General features: G+C 47.1%; 1 protein-coding gene across 1 annotated transcript; it reads left to right on the forward strand.

The window, feature by feature from the left end:
- The first annotated feature begins 370 nt into the window (after positions 1-370).
- On the forward strand, positions 371-13,199 carry JMJD6 (jumonji domain containing 6, arginine demethylase and lysine hydroxylase). Its single transcript, XM_049811980.1, has 7 exons — positions 371-685; positions 1,435-1,823; positions 4,804-5,090; positions 6,425-6,560; positions 6,683-6,821; positions 7,487-7,614; positions 9,289-13,199. The coding sequence occupies exons 1-7, from the start codon at positions 518-520 to the stop codon at positions 9,323-9,325; spliced, it is 1,284 nt and encodes a 427-aa protein (XP_049667937.1). The 5' UTR covers positions 371-517; the 3' UTR covers positions 9,326-13,199.
- The last annotated feature ends 4,727 nt before the right edge of the window (positions 13,200-17,926 follow it).

The raw sequence follows: 17,926 nt of genomic DNA on the forward strand, positions 1-17,926 counted from the left end.
GGCTTCCCCCGCGGGCCGGTTCCGTGAGCGGCACGGCGCGGTCCCGCACGAATCGGCTGGACACGCGGCCGGCTCACCGCTGTCACGGGAGCAGCGGGGGCGGAGCGCGGTCCCGCGGGGGAAGGAGAGGGGCGGCGGGCGGGTGTTCTCGGGGCGATCCCGCCGGCGAGCGGGCGCGGGGCAGCGCGGCCAAGGGCGACCGGCGCCCGCGCTCCCTTCCTGTCGCCCGCAACACCCTCCCTCCCAACATGGCGACCCGGCCGCGCCGTTTCCCCGCCTCGGCCAATCAGCGCCGGAGGGCGGGCGAGGCGTGGCGGAAGACGGCGGCTCGGCGAGCCAATGGGAGGGCGGCAGGGGCGGGGCCGCGGCGACAGCGGCGGCAAGGGGGGTGAAATTTCTCGAAGGTGCGGCGGCCGGGCTGGGGAGAGCCGGGACCGGGACTGGGGCCGGGGCCGGGGCCGGGGCCGGGCCGGGCGCGGAGCGGGGCCTGGGGCACGCCGGGGATCGGCGACGGCGGATGGTGACGCCCCCCAGCGCTGCCTCCAAGACCGCCGCCATGAATCATAAGAGCAAGAAGCGGATCCGTGAGGCGAAGCGCAGCGCCCGGCCCGAGCTGAAGGACTCGCTGGATTGGACCCGCCACAACTACTGCGAGACCTTCCCCCTCAGCCCCGCCGCCTGCAAGGTCCGCCCCGGCCGCGCCGACCCCGCCTCGCCTGAGGGGAACGGGGTGGGGGGGGGGGGGGGGCTGTGTGATGGGCCCCTGAGGGGAATGGGGAGGGGGGGACACACGCCACGACTGGGGGCGTCCTGAGGTGATTGGGGAGGCCTGAGGGGAAGGGGGGGCCGGGGGAAGTCTGATGGGAACGGGGAAAAGGTCCTTCCTTGAGGCCGGGGTTGCCTCCGAGCCGGCGGAGCTCCGTGGGGGTGCCGGGGCGGGGACCCTGAGGGAGAGCGTCGGGGCGGGGAGGGGGAGGCCGACCGGCACCCGCGTTTTTTCCTGCCTCCACGTGGCGAGGGGTGCGGGGAGGTCCGGGCCCCGTCGGGGTGGGACGGGCACCCTCGGTGCTGGGAGCGCCCACGTAATTCCCAGGCGCCTTCCCCGGGGGCGGCGGGGGGGGGGGGGGAAGTGCAGCCAGGGACGTGTCAGCCGAAAGGGCAGGGGTGGCCCCTCCGCCTGGGGAGTTACCGTGGTGGGGAGGAGTGCCAAAGGGCTTCGGCCTGCTGGTGTTACTGATGGGCACAAGGAGCGCGGCACGGGAGATGGGACTGCAGCCTCAGTGAGCTTAAAATAACACGTCGGCAGCTTGATACCCTCGTGGTGTGTGGAGCGAAGTGTAAGCGTGAAGCTCCTCCACACTGACTTAGAAAGCGCAGCTCTAGCATGCTAGTCTGTCCTAATGTCTGTTCTGTATTCCTCTCTTGGTTTCACAGGATAACGTGGAGAGGGCAGATGCACTCCAGTTAACAGTGGAAGAATTTGTTGAGCGTTACGAAAAACCTTACAAGCCTGTAGTCTTGCTGAATGCCCAGGTGGGCTGGTCTGCCCAAGAGAAGTGGACTCTAGAACGACTGAAACGCAAGTATAGGAACCAGAAGTTCAAATGTGGGGAGGACAATGACGGTTATTCTGTGAAGATGAAGATGAAGTACTACATAGAGTATATGGAAACCACACGTGATGACAGCCCGCTCTACATCTTTGACAGCAGTTATGGAGAGCATCCCAAGCGCAGGAAACTCCTGGAGGACTACAAAGTACCCAAATTCTTCACTGATGATCTGTTTCAGTACGCAGGGGAGAAACGAAGACCGCCTTACAGGTACAGTACAGTGAGAGTAACATAAAAGTAGGTATTTTCCATCTTGTTAGCTGTTCTTAAATAGGTATGATTATCTTATGTAAAACAAAGCGATAGCTTTATGTCTGCTCTTTTGAAATGAGCATACATCTGTAACCCAGAGGGAGGGAAGGGCAAATTTGTGTATCCCAATTGCTGGTTCTGTCCCAGTGTTGCCACAAGTTTGTGGGGTTTTTCTTTTTTTTTTTTTTTTTTTTTTAATTAAGTCAGTTTGCCTCACTTTTTAGAGTAAAAAAAAAAACCCAAAACATTTACATAGTTACTGAAAGTTATGAAGATTAATTTTTTGCTATGTGTGCCTTCTGGCTTTCAAATTTTAAGTACCTCAGGACTAGCTCCTGGGTTTTGCACCAGTGGCTTATGTACAGTGTGGAATTTTGTTTAATTATGAGTCAGTCCTTTTAAGGTAGAGATCTTAAGCTAGATTAGTTTGAAGTGCGGAGACTAGTTCTTAGCTCCCCTTCAGATGATTTTGAGAGAGAAAACAATATTTCACATCTCTGTAGTCTTTTCAACTCTTTTTTTGCATCTGACTGGAAAAGGAGTGAAATGACACTTCATTCCTGAAATCAGATGCAACAACCTTGTATATGGGCTGTTAGATACAAGTGTGATTTCTGTCTACATTGTTATAATGCTTCATAGCAGTATGAGCATAAGCTGAACCCTCCCAAGTAATTAAAGTCTTTACAGCGATATTATAATTGTCAGAGAATGCCTTGCCCTTCAAGTGACATGAGGCTGTGATGTGGGTGTTTTAATTGTTTGGGTTTTTTTAAAATGAAATGGAACAAGTAATGAATAATGTTTCTCTTCTCTGCAATCTCTCACATGTCTGTAGTCCAGTTGTGCTTTTGCAGGAGTAAAGTGTGAAACTCATTCTATTTAAGATCATTAAAGTAGGTGTTTTTACAATGTTGTAACAGACCATTTTTATAATTCACTTCTAAGAAGAACATGCAATGCTGTGATTAAATGCAAAAGCACATCAGGTGTAGTTTCTAGTAGAAACTGAATACAGTTACAGAACTGGAAATCATTCATCGAAGTTATAGGTAAACTAGATAATCTGGTTGTGACTCAGTTATATTGCTATCTCTTTCCCCCACACCCTCCCTACCTACAGGCACATGCTGAACTCCTTGCTTGTGATCTTGGTATTCACAATTCTTGTGCTTTGTTCTGGAAAATGTGGGTTGGTTTGAGGCTGTTACCATTTTTTGAGAGGCGAGTGATGCAAGGAGCAAACTGATGCCTCCTGGAGTTAGGGGTTTCATCCAGGTACAGAAACGGATGAGGAGTCCAGTAGCTTAAGAGCATCATAGAAAATCCAACAGGAAGTGTTGCTTTCCAATCACATGATGAGGATATGAACTGTCCAGGTGAACCTCTGGATTGAGGGGTGTGTGATAGCGTATAGATCTTAAAGTAAGAACTTGTGCTTTTAGAGCATCTTCACTGGAGTTGTTCCTCTTTAAAATAAAGGCAGTAATTTTTGGAAGCCATTTACTGAAGCAGCTATTTTAGTTTGTGGGAGGGGTGAGGTTTGGGTTTTTTGCTTTTAAATTGAAGTTACAGGTTGTGAAGTTCTTAATGGTAAATGTGATGTCTTATGGCAAACTGGGTTATGTTCATTGTAAATTAAATGCCTGGAGGAAGATGCTGGTAAATAGCAGTGCGGCTAAATAAGGGGTTTAAAATCATCTGCATGTGTAGATTCAGGTTATAGTCAGTACTGAACGGCGCGTCCGTCTGCGTACCAGACAGATCTTTATGTTTAACTTCTTCTGACTTGTTAGTAAAAGCTTTGACTGTTCTTCTTGTGGTTTAATCATCTTTCCAAGGCTAATATGAATCTAAAGAGTGAATTGACAATAGAAGTGACACACACCTGCTTATTTACGTTTTTATGGCTCCTTTGTGGAGTAGGAAGAGTGCAGCTTGATAACCAAACTTACAGTCCTACAGTTGGTGTTAGCAAATGATACTTGAGATCCAGCTTAATTTACACCTGCATTGGAAAGGGGAAATGGAGAGTTTGCTCACTTTCAGTATTTTCCCGAACCTTTGAACTCCTCTTGCTGGGTATCACCTGCCTGTCAGCCACGCGATGGACAGGAGGGACCTTGTTGGTGCTTTAGTTTCTGTTGCCCATTAAACAATTATTGCCTTTTTTTTCCTCTTGACGCCTGATAGTAAGTCACCTCGCTTATACTGCTGTATCTGGTATGGTAGATCTTGCTGTTCTGTTACAGGGGAAGTGAGCAATTGAAGGTGCTGCCGCTGTTTAACATGTATAGTGGATAAAGTTCTCTATTGGGAGAAATAAACTTTGCAAATGGGGAATGAGAATATACGCACCAAATCCTGAATGGTCACTGGAGAATAAGCTTCATCTAGTTAAATGTTAGAATGAACAGCCTGTTGTAAATAAACAGAAGGCATAGAGGGAGGCCAGAGTTGTGTAACTTTGCTCAGTTCTTTACTTATATTGCCTTTTGTTTGTTCCTCATTGTTCTGCAGTTCTGGATCCATTTATGAGTAACAAATTTTAGAAAAACATAGGATTAGGAGAATCCTCCTGCATAGTAAGAATCCTAATGCAGGCTGTTGTGACTTAATCACATTCATAAACCTTGAAATCACTATATATTTTATTGAAGAACTGCTTAAACAAATTACAGCTATGAAATATAAAAGGTATCTTCACTTTCTTGTCCCAGAGTCATCCATGTTGGGTTTTAGGTTAAACCCATGTTGTATCTTTTTGCTGTAGCTTGAGCCTAACAACCTCAAGAAGGTAAATGAAGGAACTGTAACCACCTTGATTTTTAACTGTATGTGAAATTAACAGCTCTAATTTTCTGTCTAATATGAAGAAAAGGAGAAGGTAGCTCCTTGCTTGCTCTATGACTAAAGGATTTCATCCCCCCCCACGCAGGTGGTTTGTGATGGGCCCACCTCGTTCTGGAACAGGAATTCACATCGATCCCTTGGGAACTAGTGCATGGAATGCCTTAGTCCAGGGTCATAAGCGATGGTGCCTGTTCCCTACCAGCACTCCCAGAGAGCTGATCAAAGTGACACGAGAAGAAGGAGGGAACCAGCAGGATGAGGCTATCACTTGGTTCAATGTCATATATCCTAGGACGCAGCTCCCCACCTGGCCCCCTGAATTCAAACCCCTGGAAATCTTACAGAAACCAGGCGAGACAGTCTTTGTGCCAGGTATGTATGAATCTCTGCAGTAAGGAAATATGGGAGAGAAAAACACGTTTTTAACATTTGTGTGTAGTAGAGATGAAGAGAATATTTCAGCTTTCTTATATGGCCCATCTCTTAAAAAAGAACCTATTCTGAGCTGTTTCAAAAGGAATATATGTTGCAAGGAACATTTTCAGACCATTCAGTTATTTTTCTGAGTGTCCTGAAACATATATGGCCTGTAGCATAGAGTTGCATGTGGTACAGATGACAAAACAAGTGAGACCTGAGTTGCAGCATCACAGGAATGTGATCTTGAACTAAATTGCAGTAATAGGAAACTGTCAAAGCATAAAAAAATAGAGGTGTTTGAGTACTAGTAACTCTTAAACAAAGATGTTTGAGTTTATATACACTGTAGCATCCATGACAATTTTGTAGCTTGGGTAGTCCCACTGCTTATGAATTTTTCTTAGCTGTGGGAAAAGAACTACTTTAAAGGCACTGACACTTTCCACCCACCTCTCTGTGGTTATGCTTCATCTTGCATTTGAAATCAAAAGCTATAGAGAGATCTGATAAAGATGCCATTCTCTGAGTGGCTGCACACTGTGTGCCTATTATAACTGGGAGGTGAGGTGGCTAGTGGATGAAGCGGCTGAGCTCAGTGCCAAATTTTAACCTCTAAATCTTGCATCGTTTTTGTGCAGCATGGCCGATAGCTTCTATCCACATTGCTTGTCTTTAACATACAGCTGACTTCATGTTTGAAGAGTGCCTTGTGATTGTCTTGGCACTTACTAGTGACTCCTCGGTGTACCTTCTGTTAAGATTTTGTAGCTGTCGGGTTCCATTAAACTGTTTCCTTAGTCTTTTTATGAGGTTATAAGTGGGTTGTAAGAACACCACTGTCTATTTTTATCCTGTGTGGGGAAACAATTTTGTGTCTATTTTTAAATGAAAGGTTAGTCTGTAGTCATAAGAACCTTACTAAATCAGCATGGAAAGTGCTCTGCAGCTTAACAGAAAGGGTCTCTGTGCGGTCTGGGTTACAATGGCTCTTCCTATTAAGTAAGCCATCAGTAGCCAGCGTGTTGCTGTCAAGTCAGATCTTCAGTACTGTTCATGAGCTGGATAATTTGGTCAGAGAGTTGAGCAGCCTTCTGTAACGAGAATCTGTAAAGCATTGGAGCAAATGCTGAAATAAGACTGAGGAAAGTTGACATGGTGGCAAACTCACCTGGGTTCGGGAGATAAGGTCCAATTTCCACCTGTGCTATGGGAAAAGTGTTCATGGTTGTTCTTGAACTTGGTTTCTGCTATGTAGCCAGAAATGGTCATTGGTGTTGTATTTACAGGTGGCTGGTGGCATGTGGTTCTCAATCTTGACACAACTATTGCCATCACTCAAAACTTTGCCAGCTGTACCAACTTCCCTGTGGTGTGGCACAAGACAGTAAGAGGGAGACCCAAATTGTCACGGAAATGGTACAGGTAAGAGATTTAGTAGCTCTCTTTTGTATTCTGTATTTAAAACAAAAGACCAAAAATACCCCATTCATTTACATGCAGTGTTACTGTTCAAAGGCTAACCCCGAAATTTCAACTGTATTTAGGATCCTAAAGCAGGAACATCCTGACTTGGCAGCCTTGGCTGATTCAGTTGACCTCCAGGAATCTACTGGTATTGCTTCCGATAGTTCTAGCGATTCTTCCAGTTCCTCAAGTTCCAGCTCCTCAGACTCTGATTCAGAGGTAATGCTTTTTACTACAGCAGGTGATCCATATCCTGCAATTACATTGTTTTTTCCATACCTGATCATGTGTCCTCATCCTAATATTCATGTCTTATGGAAGGAATTAATGGAAAGAAACTAAACAGATCTACATGGTGGAGGAGCCTGTGGCCTTAGCAGGTTCTCTTTACTGAAGCCTCTCTTTGTATTGTTAAATTAATTCAGTTTGTTTGATCTATGTTTATAATATTTATAAATCTGTCACTCATTTAGCTAAGCCATGCTTGTGTAAAATGGCTGCAAAATGGATGTTTTAAAAATGGGGTGGGGGAACAAGATCCAAAATAGAGACTGTTGGTTATGACAGGTGACTTTTCTAGGCACCTAAGTCCATCAGAAGGCACTGAGTTTGCTCTCAGAAAATTAGGCCCTTGTAGGAGCCAGAAGGAACACGTGCATTGTCTTGCCCCAAGCCAGCTTACTCGGTGATGAAATCTAAGAACATAGCAGTTCCTGATTTTTAAACACTTAATTTAGAATTTATTTAATGTGTCTAATCTAAACTAGTACATTCTTTGAATATTGATTATTCAGGGTTTCTGAGGTAGATCTTATGGTGAATTCCACAGCACAAACAGTTTACTAGATTTCTCTGAATTATGGTTTCATCTCTTCATACTTCAGTGTGACTCTGGCTCTGAGACAGAGGGGATGATGCACCGGAGGAAAAAGAGGAGAACATGCAGCATGATGGGTAATGGTGATACAACTTCCCAGGACGACTGTGTGAGCAAAGAGCGCAGCTCCTCCAGGTGACCCGATGGCAACTGTTGTTTTTAAATGAGCAAAAGACAATACAACGCAGAGCTGGCAGACTTCAGATAGGGTGATTCATCAGAACAGAGGGATGGAGAGCAAGGGATTCCTTATAGAACATAAAGCAGTTAGCCAGTGGTGATATCTTTCCTCCATAAATTATTTTAATTATTCCAAACTGAAAACTTAAGATTCTTGATTTTTTTTAAATGAGGTTTTTTACTTTTATTAAATAAACAGTTTTATTACTTTTCCTAGTTGTCACTTTTAACAGAGAAAGTATTTTATTTTTGTTTAATGGGAGAGGTGGGATATTTTAACTGTGCTCTTCATAGAGCACAAATGAATAGTAAACAGCTAAAAATTAGGAATGATCAGGTAAGACTCAGGTTTCAATGCCTTGTTGTCCAAACAGAAAACCTTCAAGTAGTTGTATGGTTTCTCTTATTGTTGCCTGTATTACTTCAATTTGGCCCACTGTTTTATCTGTTAAAGGCAACATTAATCCCAAATGTCTATGTTTACCTATTTAAAAAAAAAAAACAAAAGGCAAGTTTCTAGTCCATCTGGAGGGAGGAAACATTAATATTGCAGAACCAAGGCTAGATACTGCATAGGGTAAGGTTGCTGAGGAAGGAAGTTCTCTGGACTTGCCAGGTTAAAAACAGTGAAACACTGGGAATCTGGGAGTATACTGCAAGGAGGAACTTAGAAATTCTTTGCCAAATTAAGCATTTTAAATGAAGCCTACAGCAGAGGCTTGCCAAAATTCTTAAGCAAACTCCTTGCAGTTTGGTTAACCTATGCTGCTGTATTAGCTGCCTGCCTGCATTAGGGTGCTGTCTAGTTACTAAGTTGTTGGATGCTCCAGGTTTGGCATGGATGCCAGTACTGTGGTGACTTACTGCGTGGCCTGCTAAAGAAGGTGTGTGGTAGTGATTTACCTGAGGAAGGCCAGGTTTCCAGTATCATGCCAGACTTCCCAGTCTAGGGTACTGCCTAAAGACCTGTTTGCTCCTGTTAGTGTTGCCATTTATCTTGCTGTGATAATGTTGCTCTCTTGTTTTCAGGAGTTGCTCATAACTGAATACAATTGAATTACAAGTACAGAGCATCATGAAACAGTTGGAGAAAACTGTACTGACTGCTTATTTTGCCCTGGAGGTTTTAACAATTTGTTTGTTACAACACTGTCAAATCCCATTTCAGCAGCCAGTGTGACTTCAGGCAGGGAATGAGCAGCAGGAGATAACAAACTTTAAGGCAGACCCTGTTTAAAAAAAAACAACAAAGCTGTAAAAATGCAGAGTACATGTGCAGATCTGTTCTTCTGAAAATCCTGTGCATTTTTAAGTTGTTTGCACTTCAAATTTTGAAATTAATACCTTAAACATTAAAAATTAGCACGTTGCCTAGAACATTTGCTTTCCAGGTTTCACTGTTCCTCCTCCTGTATGTTGATTGTTTCACTCTGTGAGGTTGGGTGGGCTTTCTGTTCCAGCTGTGTGATGGATTGGTTGATAGAAATGGTTCCAAACGTAAAATCATACCTAGCTTGTACAGTTCTGCAGGAAGAATAAACATACAATTAACATGCATGCTGCAATCTTGTGTCCTGATATGAGGGGAATGCTATAGTTGTTGACAGGCAGTTGTACTTTTTTTGACAGGATTAGGGAATCTTGTGGAGGCCGCAGCTACCCCTGAAAGATAACAACACCCGCCTAGAGGCAGCTGCCGATCGAAGCTCCGTTAGCAGCCAGCCAGCTCTGTTCTACCCCCTTCTGCTTCTATTTCTCACAGTCCTTAAGTTTTTGTCACTCTTCCTCGATCCAGACATCCGTCTTCATTATGTGCTGTCGAAGGTTGGCTCCTTAATAACTTCTAGGGGAATGCCCCGACTCTACATTATTGTGCAATGCTTTGTCCCCTCTGCGCCCCAAGTGAGTGCACTAATAACCCAGCTTTGGGTAAGGAGATGCCAAGTATTTAATGGTTCATGTAACTGGCAAGGAAGACAACGGTCAGTTTTTAAAGAACTCTTTTTAAAACCAGCAGGTAAATGTAAAAACCTGCCTTGCTTTGACACTGTCATATGTTTACATGTTGTCCTGTACACTTGAGGAAAGGAACACCAGCCCTTTTGGCCTGTCTGAACGTCCGGCGGATCTCGCACCAGAATTTCAGGAAGGGAAGGTGGTGTGAGTGCTCCAAACACTGAAGCAACTTCAGCGAAGGTGACCACCAACCTGAAGCATCTTTCATGGTCTTAATCTACACGCATACATCTAAGGTGCAACACCTTAACCAGCAACAGTCCATTTCCTTTTGCTCTGTGTCTATTATGATGACTGGCAACAAAGATGCACTAGCACCTTGTGATAGGAAGCTCATTGGAGCAGGAGAATCCTGGAGTTTCTTGCACAGCAAAAACTGTGGGGAAAAAAGTCAGCATTTGCCAGTAACTACAATCCTTTAGGTGCAGGTGTTGTCTTTAGCACTAGGCAACAACTGACAAAGTCTGACTCTTGTATGATAACAACAGTTGCTGGGCTTTAAATACCAAGCAGTAACAGGGCCATGGGCTCGTTCAGGCCAGTGCAGTTCACATACGTAAATGGCTTTTCTTTGAGGTTATGGGTGCAGACGTTTCCGGAACTTCCGGTGCCAATTTTAAAGGACTGGGAGGGGGACATATTGTTGTTTTATGCTTTTTAAAAATGCAGTGTGTTGCTTAAGTTTGTGTAGATGCATTTGTATTATGCTGGGTAAAGCTCTCATCCCCAAGGGATCTGTTGGAGCTGCTGGATTTTTTAGCAGGGGTTTGTGCTGGTGGTGTCAGTGAAGAGATCTGGCTGGCTGGCTGAAGGTGTGCTGCATGGAAATGACCCTTCTCTATCTGAACAGCACAGCCAGAAGCTAGCTGGGTTGGGGTTCTTAACCTTGGGTACTCTCCTGAGACCTAGGAGGTGGGTATTAGATCTCACTTCAGCCGTTCTTCTTTGGGAGAGGAAACTTGAAAGCAGAAGTGGTGTGTGTGTAGTAAACATGCAATAATGCCCAGGCACTGGTAGCAGAATTAAAAAGCAGATTGGCAGCCTTAACTGTGACTTTCTTACACATGTTGGGTTTGATGGAAACTAGAACATTGCTTGTCTGGGTTTTCTGATCTTTTTTTAACCTTGTCTCTTCCTATTTAAACACTCTCCCTTACTGGAGACCGGGCCATATCCTGTTGTACAAGGGAATCCTAAATATGTTTGTCAGGATCTCTGTTTCTGAATCTTCTGTGCCAGTCACTTTGTGCAGGAGCAGCGTGGTGGTGGAAAAATGGAGAGAGGGAAGGTGTTTTGGTACACTCTTTAGCTGTCCAGACTCCTGAATTTTCTGTGATAGCCAGGCATAAGTGAGCATGCTTGCTCTGTAGACTGCTGCAGATTCTTCCACAAGATTACTTCATTTAAAAAAAAAACTTCTCAAACTCCTGGCATTTCTGGCCAAGGTTGCCTTTTTCGCTGCCCGGTTGAACAGCCAGGGAGCATGCACAATCTGTTTGTCTTCTCAGAGCAGGCTGCAGTTGCTGCCTTTGGGAAGAACGTGGGGGCCTGGAAAGGCAAAGGCTCAAAAGTCTCAGCCCTGTCATGGTGAGGGGAGCCCTTAGAGAACTGTCCACTGCCCTCTTTGGTGGCTTGACAGTTACTATGTCAGTAAGATGACTTACGCTGTAGCTTGCAGTTGCATTTGGCATGTGTGGTTCAGTTTCACAGTCTTAAAATCTTCCATGCATGTGAAAGCCCAATTGCTGTGCTGGGAAAGCCACACCTCTGCCACCAGAAGCACAGTGGGAAGATCCAGAGTGCAGACTATTCTTCTGTGCCTATGAACTCTTCCATGGTGTGAAACAAAACAATTTCACATTGAAGCCTGCGTTCATTTGACATCCCTTGCAGAAAAGCAGTGTGTTTGAAATGGACTGCAGGCATCGTGATACCAGCGATGCTATACTGACTTCTCCACAAGGCACTTTCTGATATGAAACAAAGGTGTATCTGTTTAGGCTTCCTGGGAATTAGGACTCCTGGGATCTCTGGTTCTTCCGCTTACAGGCTCTTGCCTCAGCTGAACTGGTGAGCTTCTGTCTTTTAGTAGATGAGGAAAATACCTACCTCACAGGGGTGTTGTGAGGCTGAAATGTAATTACTGTGTAAGATGCTTTGAAGTTGTCCTCCCACAAAAAGTGTTCCAGACATCCTAAGCAACCTGAAACTTCCTAACCTGGTGTTAGCTTTCTGTAGCAGAAAACATTGGGGATGTTGTTCAGCACTCTTGGCCACGTGCTGTTCTGTGGTGGCCCTTCCAGAATTGCTGTGTGGTACATGAATTGTAGCAGAACAAGGTTTTTTGTTTTCACCACAGTTGACACTGTTGGCATTTCATGGCCTGCTCTAAACAGGAGGTCCTGCTAGATTGAGATTTTTTTTTAAAAATAGGACTAGATTAAATTCTTTCTCATCAGGGAGTCGGCTTCACTGGCCTTACAGGAAGTGGGGGAGCTGGTACTTCCCAGGCCCTCATTCCAGGCCAGGTAAATGAGGAATAAAGTTAAAAACTGTGCTCCCCTTGTGCCTAGCTCCATGCTTGTGGGAGGCTGACTGGGGAGAGTGGGTTTTGTGCTCTCACTTCTCCAGGCTTGTGCTTCTTGGGGCATCCATGTCTCTTGTTCCGACCCCACTGCTTTTGTGTACTGTAGAGCCCCTGGATGTAGCAGGCTGCTGTGGTCCAGCACCCAGACCCATTTTCTTGAGCCCCAAAGTCACAGTGCTGCTCTGCCTCAGCCCCGTGGTGGTGCTTTGTGGGCTGCCTTGTTCCCCAGGGACAGGCTTAGAGAGCCACGTGCTGGGTTTGGACTGTGGGCTTCCCGATTGTACTGTGCGTATTGGTGTCATTGTCCTGCCTGCTCTGGTGAAAGGTAGAGGGATTTGTGAGCTCTGGCCGTGCTTTTGAGTCTGGTAACTGATACAGGCTTGTCTTCTATGACAGTTCAGGAGTAAACTAATAAATACCCCATCAGAACTGTAGACATGAACAACAGGCACGCTGATCTTGGCACCTGTTCTCTGCACAAGTGCTGTGGGAGCAGGTGATGCTGAGGAAGCACTGGCATACCTTCCTCCCCTTCCCAGCTCGGGTACACTGGCTCCAGTTTGTCTTCTCAGTTACATTAAGCCTCTCCAAATGCTTAGAACAAAGACAGCAACCTCTTTCATAACTAACCTAGACCCTTTTCCTCCCTGAATCCCCAGCCATCCTGGGGCAGGAAGCAAGACTGTTGACTGAATCAAATCTGAAATGCCTATGTGGGCTGATTGTAATGGGAGGTTTTTTGGCACCCCCCTTGCAAAGGGGGGAAGGAAAGAGCTTACCGATTCGTTTGACAGTCACACTGTCAGCTCCAAGCCCTGCCAATGCCATTAGCTGCTTTTATCACCCCATCCAGCAGAGCTGGGATACTCTTAATTGTCTTGTTTGGATGATTGTGTGTTTGCTTTTTATTTTAAATAAAATCAATTATTTTGCATTATCCTGTTGGCTAGTCACTTTTTTTCATATCCTGATCTGAAAAAATCCCTACAGGTGTACACCTCTGTTTCCGAAAGTACCACACTAGCTAAACGGTGTTCAGGTAATAGCTATGGGGGTGCTTTGGGGAATTCCTCTAGCTCTTTCTCGTGTGTGATTAGTACATCTGTATGGTGGGGGGTGTTTTAGAAGCTGCTGGGGCTGTTGTGGCTTTGGGAGAAGGTTTATGTCAGTAGCTTTGTTACCAGACGGCAGTGTGTGCTTTTGCCCCTTCCCTGTCCTCCCCAGGCTGTATTACCAAGAAGCTTTGTGTTTCATCTCTCTTGCCACCTCATACTGGTGAGAGGGAGTTTCAACTTCCAGGTGTCGCATGCTGCTTTCAGCTTAGCTTCTAGACAAGACGCACAGTGCAGAGAGTTGCTGTGGAAGGGCTGGAGTGCATGCAGAGAGCCGACCAACCTTCCCCCTCCCCACACCCAGGGATTCAGAGAGAGAACCGCCTCTGAGGGCACTCCTGTGTGTCTGAAACTGCCTCTTAACAAATTTGGCTCTGTAGTGGAACAAGGATTGGGAAAGCAGAAAAACTTGTATATTGTGTTAGAGAGCTTTGTTGAAACCAGTAACTGTAGGTAAATAAGCTGAAGCCGAGTGTGGAACAGCAGCCTGGAGGCTTTTGAAATATTTATATGAATGTATTGTAGAATGACACACCTTGAAGAGTAAATGGTTTTGTGGAGACAGCAAGTTTGCTGATTTCTGCACAAAGATGTGTCCTTCCTTTCCCAAACACTGATATAAACACTTTCCTTGATTACTGTCACCTATAAAACCAATTATTTTTTTCTCCTTTCCAAGTGCTCTTCAGAAGACCTCTCCCCGTGCCCTGTTCACATCCTTTGCTAGATACTGACTAGCTCGATGCAACCAGGCAGTCACAATTAGCAAATGAGCCCCTGTTCTCTGTGTGGGCGCTCTGGGCACATTGGTGCTTGGCATTTAACAAGACCCAATTCCAGAAAATGGTATGAATTGTGGTGGCTGAAAGCTATGTAGAGCCATTGTAGAAATACTTTTATAACATATCTCTTCTGCTTTTCATTCCCAAGAGAGGCGATTTTGTGTGCTCCCAGCTTCAGGATAATCCCATTGTTCTTCCTAATTCGCAACTACTGCTGGTACTTCCTTCAGTGCCAACGTGGTCTTGCAATCTGGACTTGATTAACTTTTATTCCTCTGATTTATCTACCTATCTTCCTTTTTGTGACAGTTGCAACCTAATGCCTCATTTCAACAAGGAGGGTGGCACACTGATTTTTGAATTGCTACCGGGGAGCCAACAGGACAAGGTTGGGAATGCGAAGGTTGCGTTGTCTGTGCTGCACTCTTGCCAATGTTCTTGTTCCTCTCCTCCAGTTTGATGCAAAAGCAAAGTAGCTACTGCTATTTCTTTTGTGGCAGTTGGAGAGCAGGTCACAAAGAGAACAGGGCTGCACTCCTACTTGAGTGTTAGGCATGGCACTAAGTAGCTATGTGTTATAAGACTGGTTTGGGATTGAACTAATATGCTTGCAGCATCTCATCTGTTTTTCCAAGACATGTAAAGACTCCTGTGGGACTGCACCTTCTCTGTTTCTGGAGAAGTGCAAATTGAGGCACGTAAAGCTGACTGGAAATGTGTTCAAAAGGCAATAATCATTCCATGTCCCTTCTGGTTAGAGAGCTGGCGGCTCCCACCCATATGTGATGCCTGTAATTGTGTGTCCTCTCGTTCAACAGAAGGACCTGAAACTGCGGGGCTGCCACCACAGCAAGTGTCTTGCAGCCTGGCGGGAGGAGGAGGAGGATCAGGGCAGCTGGAGGAGCAGCAGCTGGTCCAGCCATGTCCCAGCTGTGCTAGCAGGGAAGGCATAACCAAGGCTGGAGGAGAATTTTAGAATTGCTTTTCTGATGTGTTGCTGCCTTGTTTAGACCCAAGGCTGTGTCTTTTCTCAGCTGTGCTGCTGCAGTCAGGACTGGACTGGCTGCCAGTATCCATGAGCTTTTGGTTCACCGTTAGGACCTTCAAGGGCAAGGCCAGTTGCACAGCTGGTTCAAAACTTTGAAGACCATCAGCAACAACTTGGAGCCTGCCTTTGCGCAGGGATTAGACTGGAAAATGAGTTTTAACATGATGGAAGAAGAGCTGTACTGGATGAGACCAGAGGCCTAGCTAGCAGAGGGGTTAGTAATTGGAGCTTGGGGAGAAAGTATAGAAACAAAGACTCACAAGAGAGCTCTTTGGTAGGATCATTCCTTTCAGTGGGAGCAGGTACAGCCATCCCCACCCTTGTGCTGGCTCAGACCTCTTGGTGAGCTGAACTCTTCTTGTGGTATTTAGTTTTCTGCCACTTGTGAATTGAACCAGGTCTCTGAGCATCGCTGCAGCATCAGAGCTAGCACACAGCCGGGTGTGAAAAAGCAAATGAACAGCCAGCCAGATAGCTCAGTGACATCCAAACCTGTGTCAGCTGAACAACAGGGCAAGTACACTGACATTTCCTAGGATAGCTTCTAATTTCTGGCATCAACGCAGAGAGGCTGTTGCTGTTCTTGGCAAGGAAAACGTGGTATTGGTGACTGGGAGCATGACTGGGGCTTGCAGAAATAATCTGAGTCTGGACCAGTTATAAGACCAGTCTGTGCCCAAGCTTTACGTGAGGGGAAATGGCTTCTTGGAGGGCCTGGGAACACAGAATCATCTGGAACAGGCGCTGTCTGAAGTCATTAAGGTGTGTGCAAACCAGCAGCTGCTGCTTTCCCTGCTAGAAACCAGCATCTATCTGCTCACCCCACTTCACAGGATCTTGTAGACCCATGCTTGGGTTGCAGCTGTGGTGGAGAGAGGTATTGAAACTGCTTGCTTCAGCAGACTTCCTTGCTTTGGCTGGGAGGGATGCATCTGTGTAAGCAGAGGACATCAGAACAGCTACTGCCTGCACAGTTCACAAGCTGCAGGAGAGAGTAAGAACGTGCAACGTGGTAAATCGGGTCATGTTTGTGCCCACAGCAGGCTTTCCCAGAACGTTACACTGGGGAGACTGGGAGCAGCGCTGACCGTGGTGGTGTGGGCTGCAGGGAGCCAACCGAGCTAAATCCCTCTTGCAGGCAGATTTGCAGCGCAGCATTTTCCGTGGCGGGGGATGCTTCCCGGCGCAGTTGTCACCGCAGCTCTCCTGAATCCTCCTTTGTTGGTAAAGCTCTTCAGCTGTTACCCAGCCCTTTGCTCCCCCCGCTGCAGCCTGGAGCTGACGGCCCTTTATCTAAAAGCAGCTTTTGTGCGGCGCCGGGGCTCTCTCGACAAGCTCTTTCCCAGCCAGCCCCTTTCCTGGCCGCAGCCGGTGCAGGGCTGCTCTCCTCCCAAGAGAGGGCAGCGTGCTCATTCGGTTTCCCCGCTCTGGGCTGCCCACGGCAAGGCTGGCACCCCCGGGCTGGGCTGGGGATGCCGTACCCCGGGAGGATTGCCTTCCCCGAGCCCTTCCACCCTTGCCGGCAGTCTCTGTGCAGAGGCTGCGACAGCCCCTCCGCGGCTCGTCTTCTCCCGGAGCTGGCGGGCAGGAGCAGGGCAGAGATCCCTGGCTGGCAGCCTTGCCTGGCTGACCTGGCGTGTGAACCCATCCCCTCCCGTTCCGCTGCAAGGAAGGAGCCGCAAGCATTGATCTTGCTGTTGGGTTGCAGTCCCCTCTCCTCAGTTGTGGCGAAACTCCGTGACAGCCATCCTTTGGGAGTCCAGTCCAGGCGGCTGTGGCACCAGCCCAGCTCCAGGCAAGCGCAAGAGAGTTGCCACCAGCTTCCACGGGCCACCTGCTCTGCCGGACGTCAGGTTTTCCCATCCACCGTGGCAGTTTGGAGAGTCAGCAGCATGGTTTTGTGAGTGAGTTGATGGGGATGACAGATAACCCTCTGTCCCTCCCAGTGGGAGCCTTGCTACATCAGGGCAAGCTTACTCCCATCCAGTTGCCTGTGGAGAGCCACGGAGGGGACAAGTCGATACCACACAGGACCTGCTGGGCCTGGTTTCTACCTGGGAGACCATCAGATCATATTCTGCAGAATAGTCTAGCTCTTACCCCAGGTCTGGACGTGGGAAGCTGAGCCCTGTTGCTGATTCTGCTGCCTTGTTGCTGTATGTAAGGACGCATTCTTGCAGACGTGTCCTTGATGCTCCTGGCTGTTGCTCTTAAGACCGGGAGTGTTGTTTTTCAGAGGTGCCGGAGCGCTGCAGTTCTCACAACTCCTACGAGCGCAACAGGTTCCAGCAACCTGATAGTGAATCACTGCAAGGCCAAAGGCAGAAGCCGCTAACAGTTTTCTCTGGCTGTGGCTCCTGTTTGGTTCCCCCATCAGTGATCTTGATCTCAGAAGCAGCTGTGAGGGCCAGGGCCTCATATTTTAAGGCAGTGATAAATTCTGCTTGGGAGGGTACCCACTGAAGGGCTCAGTCTCTGCACTGGCTTAATGCAAGCCACATGCCGCCACATGCCACCACATTCCTGCACGGGCAAACACCCTCTAACAGACTTTCAGCCAAGAGCTATGGAAAATGTACAGTGCCAGGGAAAAAGAGCAGGGGATGTCCTGGGTGTTGGCAGCAATCGAGGGCACTGCGATAGCTGCAAACGAGGGCATCAGCGTGTAAGGCCAAAACACCCCGAGTCACCCTACTAGCAGACCACGGTGCCCAGTCTCTGG

The sequence above is a fragment of the Accipiter gentilis genome, chromosome 10, assembly GCF_929443795.1.
Source record: "Accipiter gentilis chromosome 10, bAccGen1.1, whole genome shotgun sequence".
NCBI lineage: Eukaryota > Metazoa > Chordata > Aves > Accipitriformes > Accipitridae > Astur > Astur gentilis.

Bases quoted from the DNA above. Each gene is read 5' to 3' on its own strand.
- JMJD6 (XM_049811980.1), top strand. From the start codon at position 518: ATGGTGACGCCCCCCAGCGCTGCCTCCAAGACCGCCGCCATGAATCAT. The intron at 6,561-6,682 runs GTAAGAGATTTA...AACTGTATTTAG, and splicing joins TTGTCACGGAAATGGTACAG to GATCCTAAAGCAGGAACATC. The intron at 7,615-9,288 runs GTGACCCGATGG...TTTTTTTGACAG, and splicing joins AAAGAGCGCAGCTCCTCCAG to GATTAGGGAATCTTGTGGAG.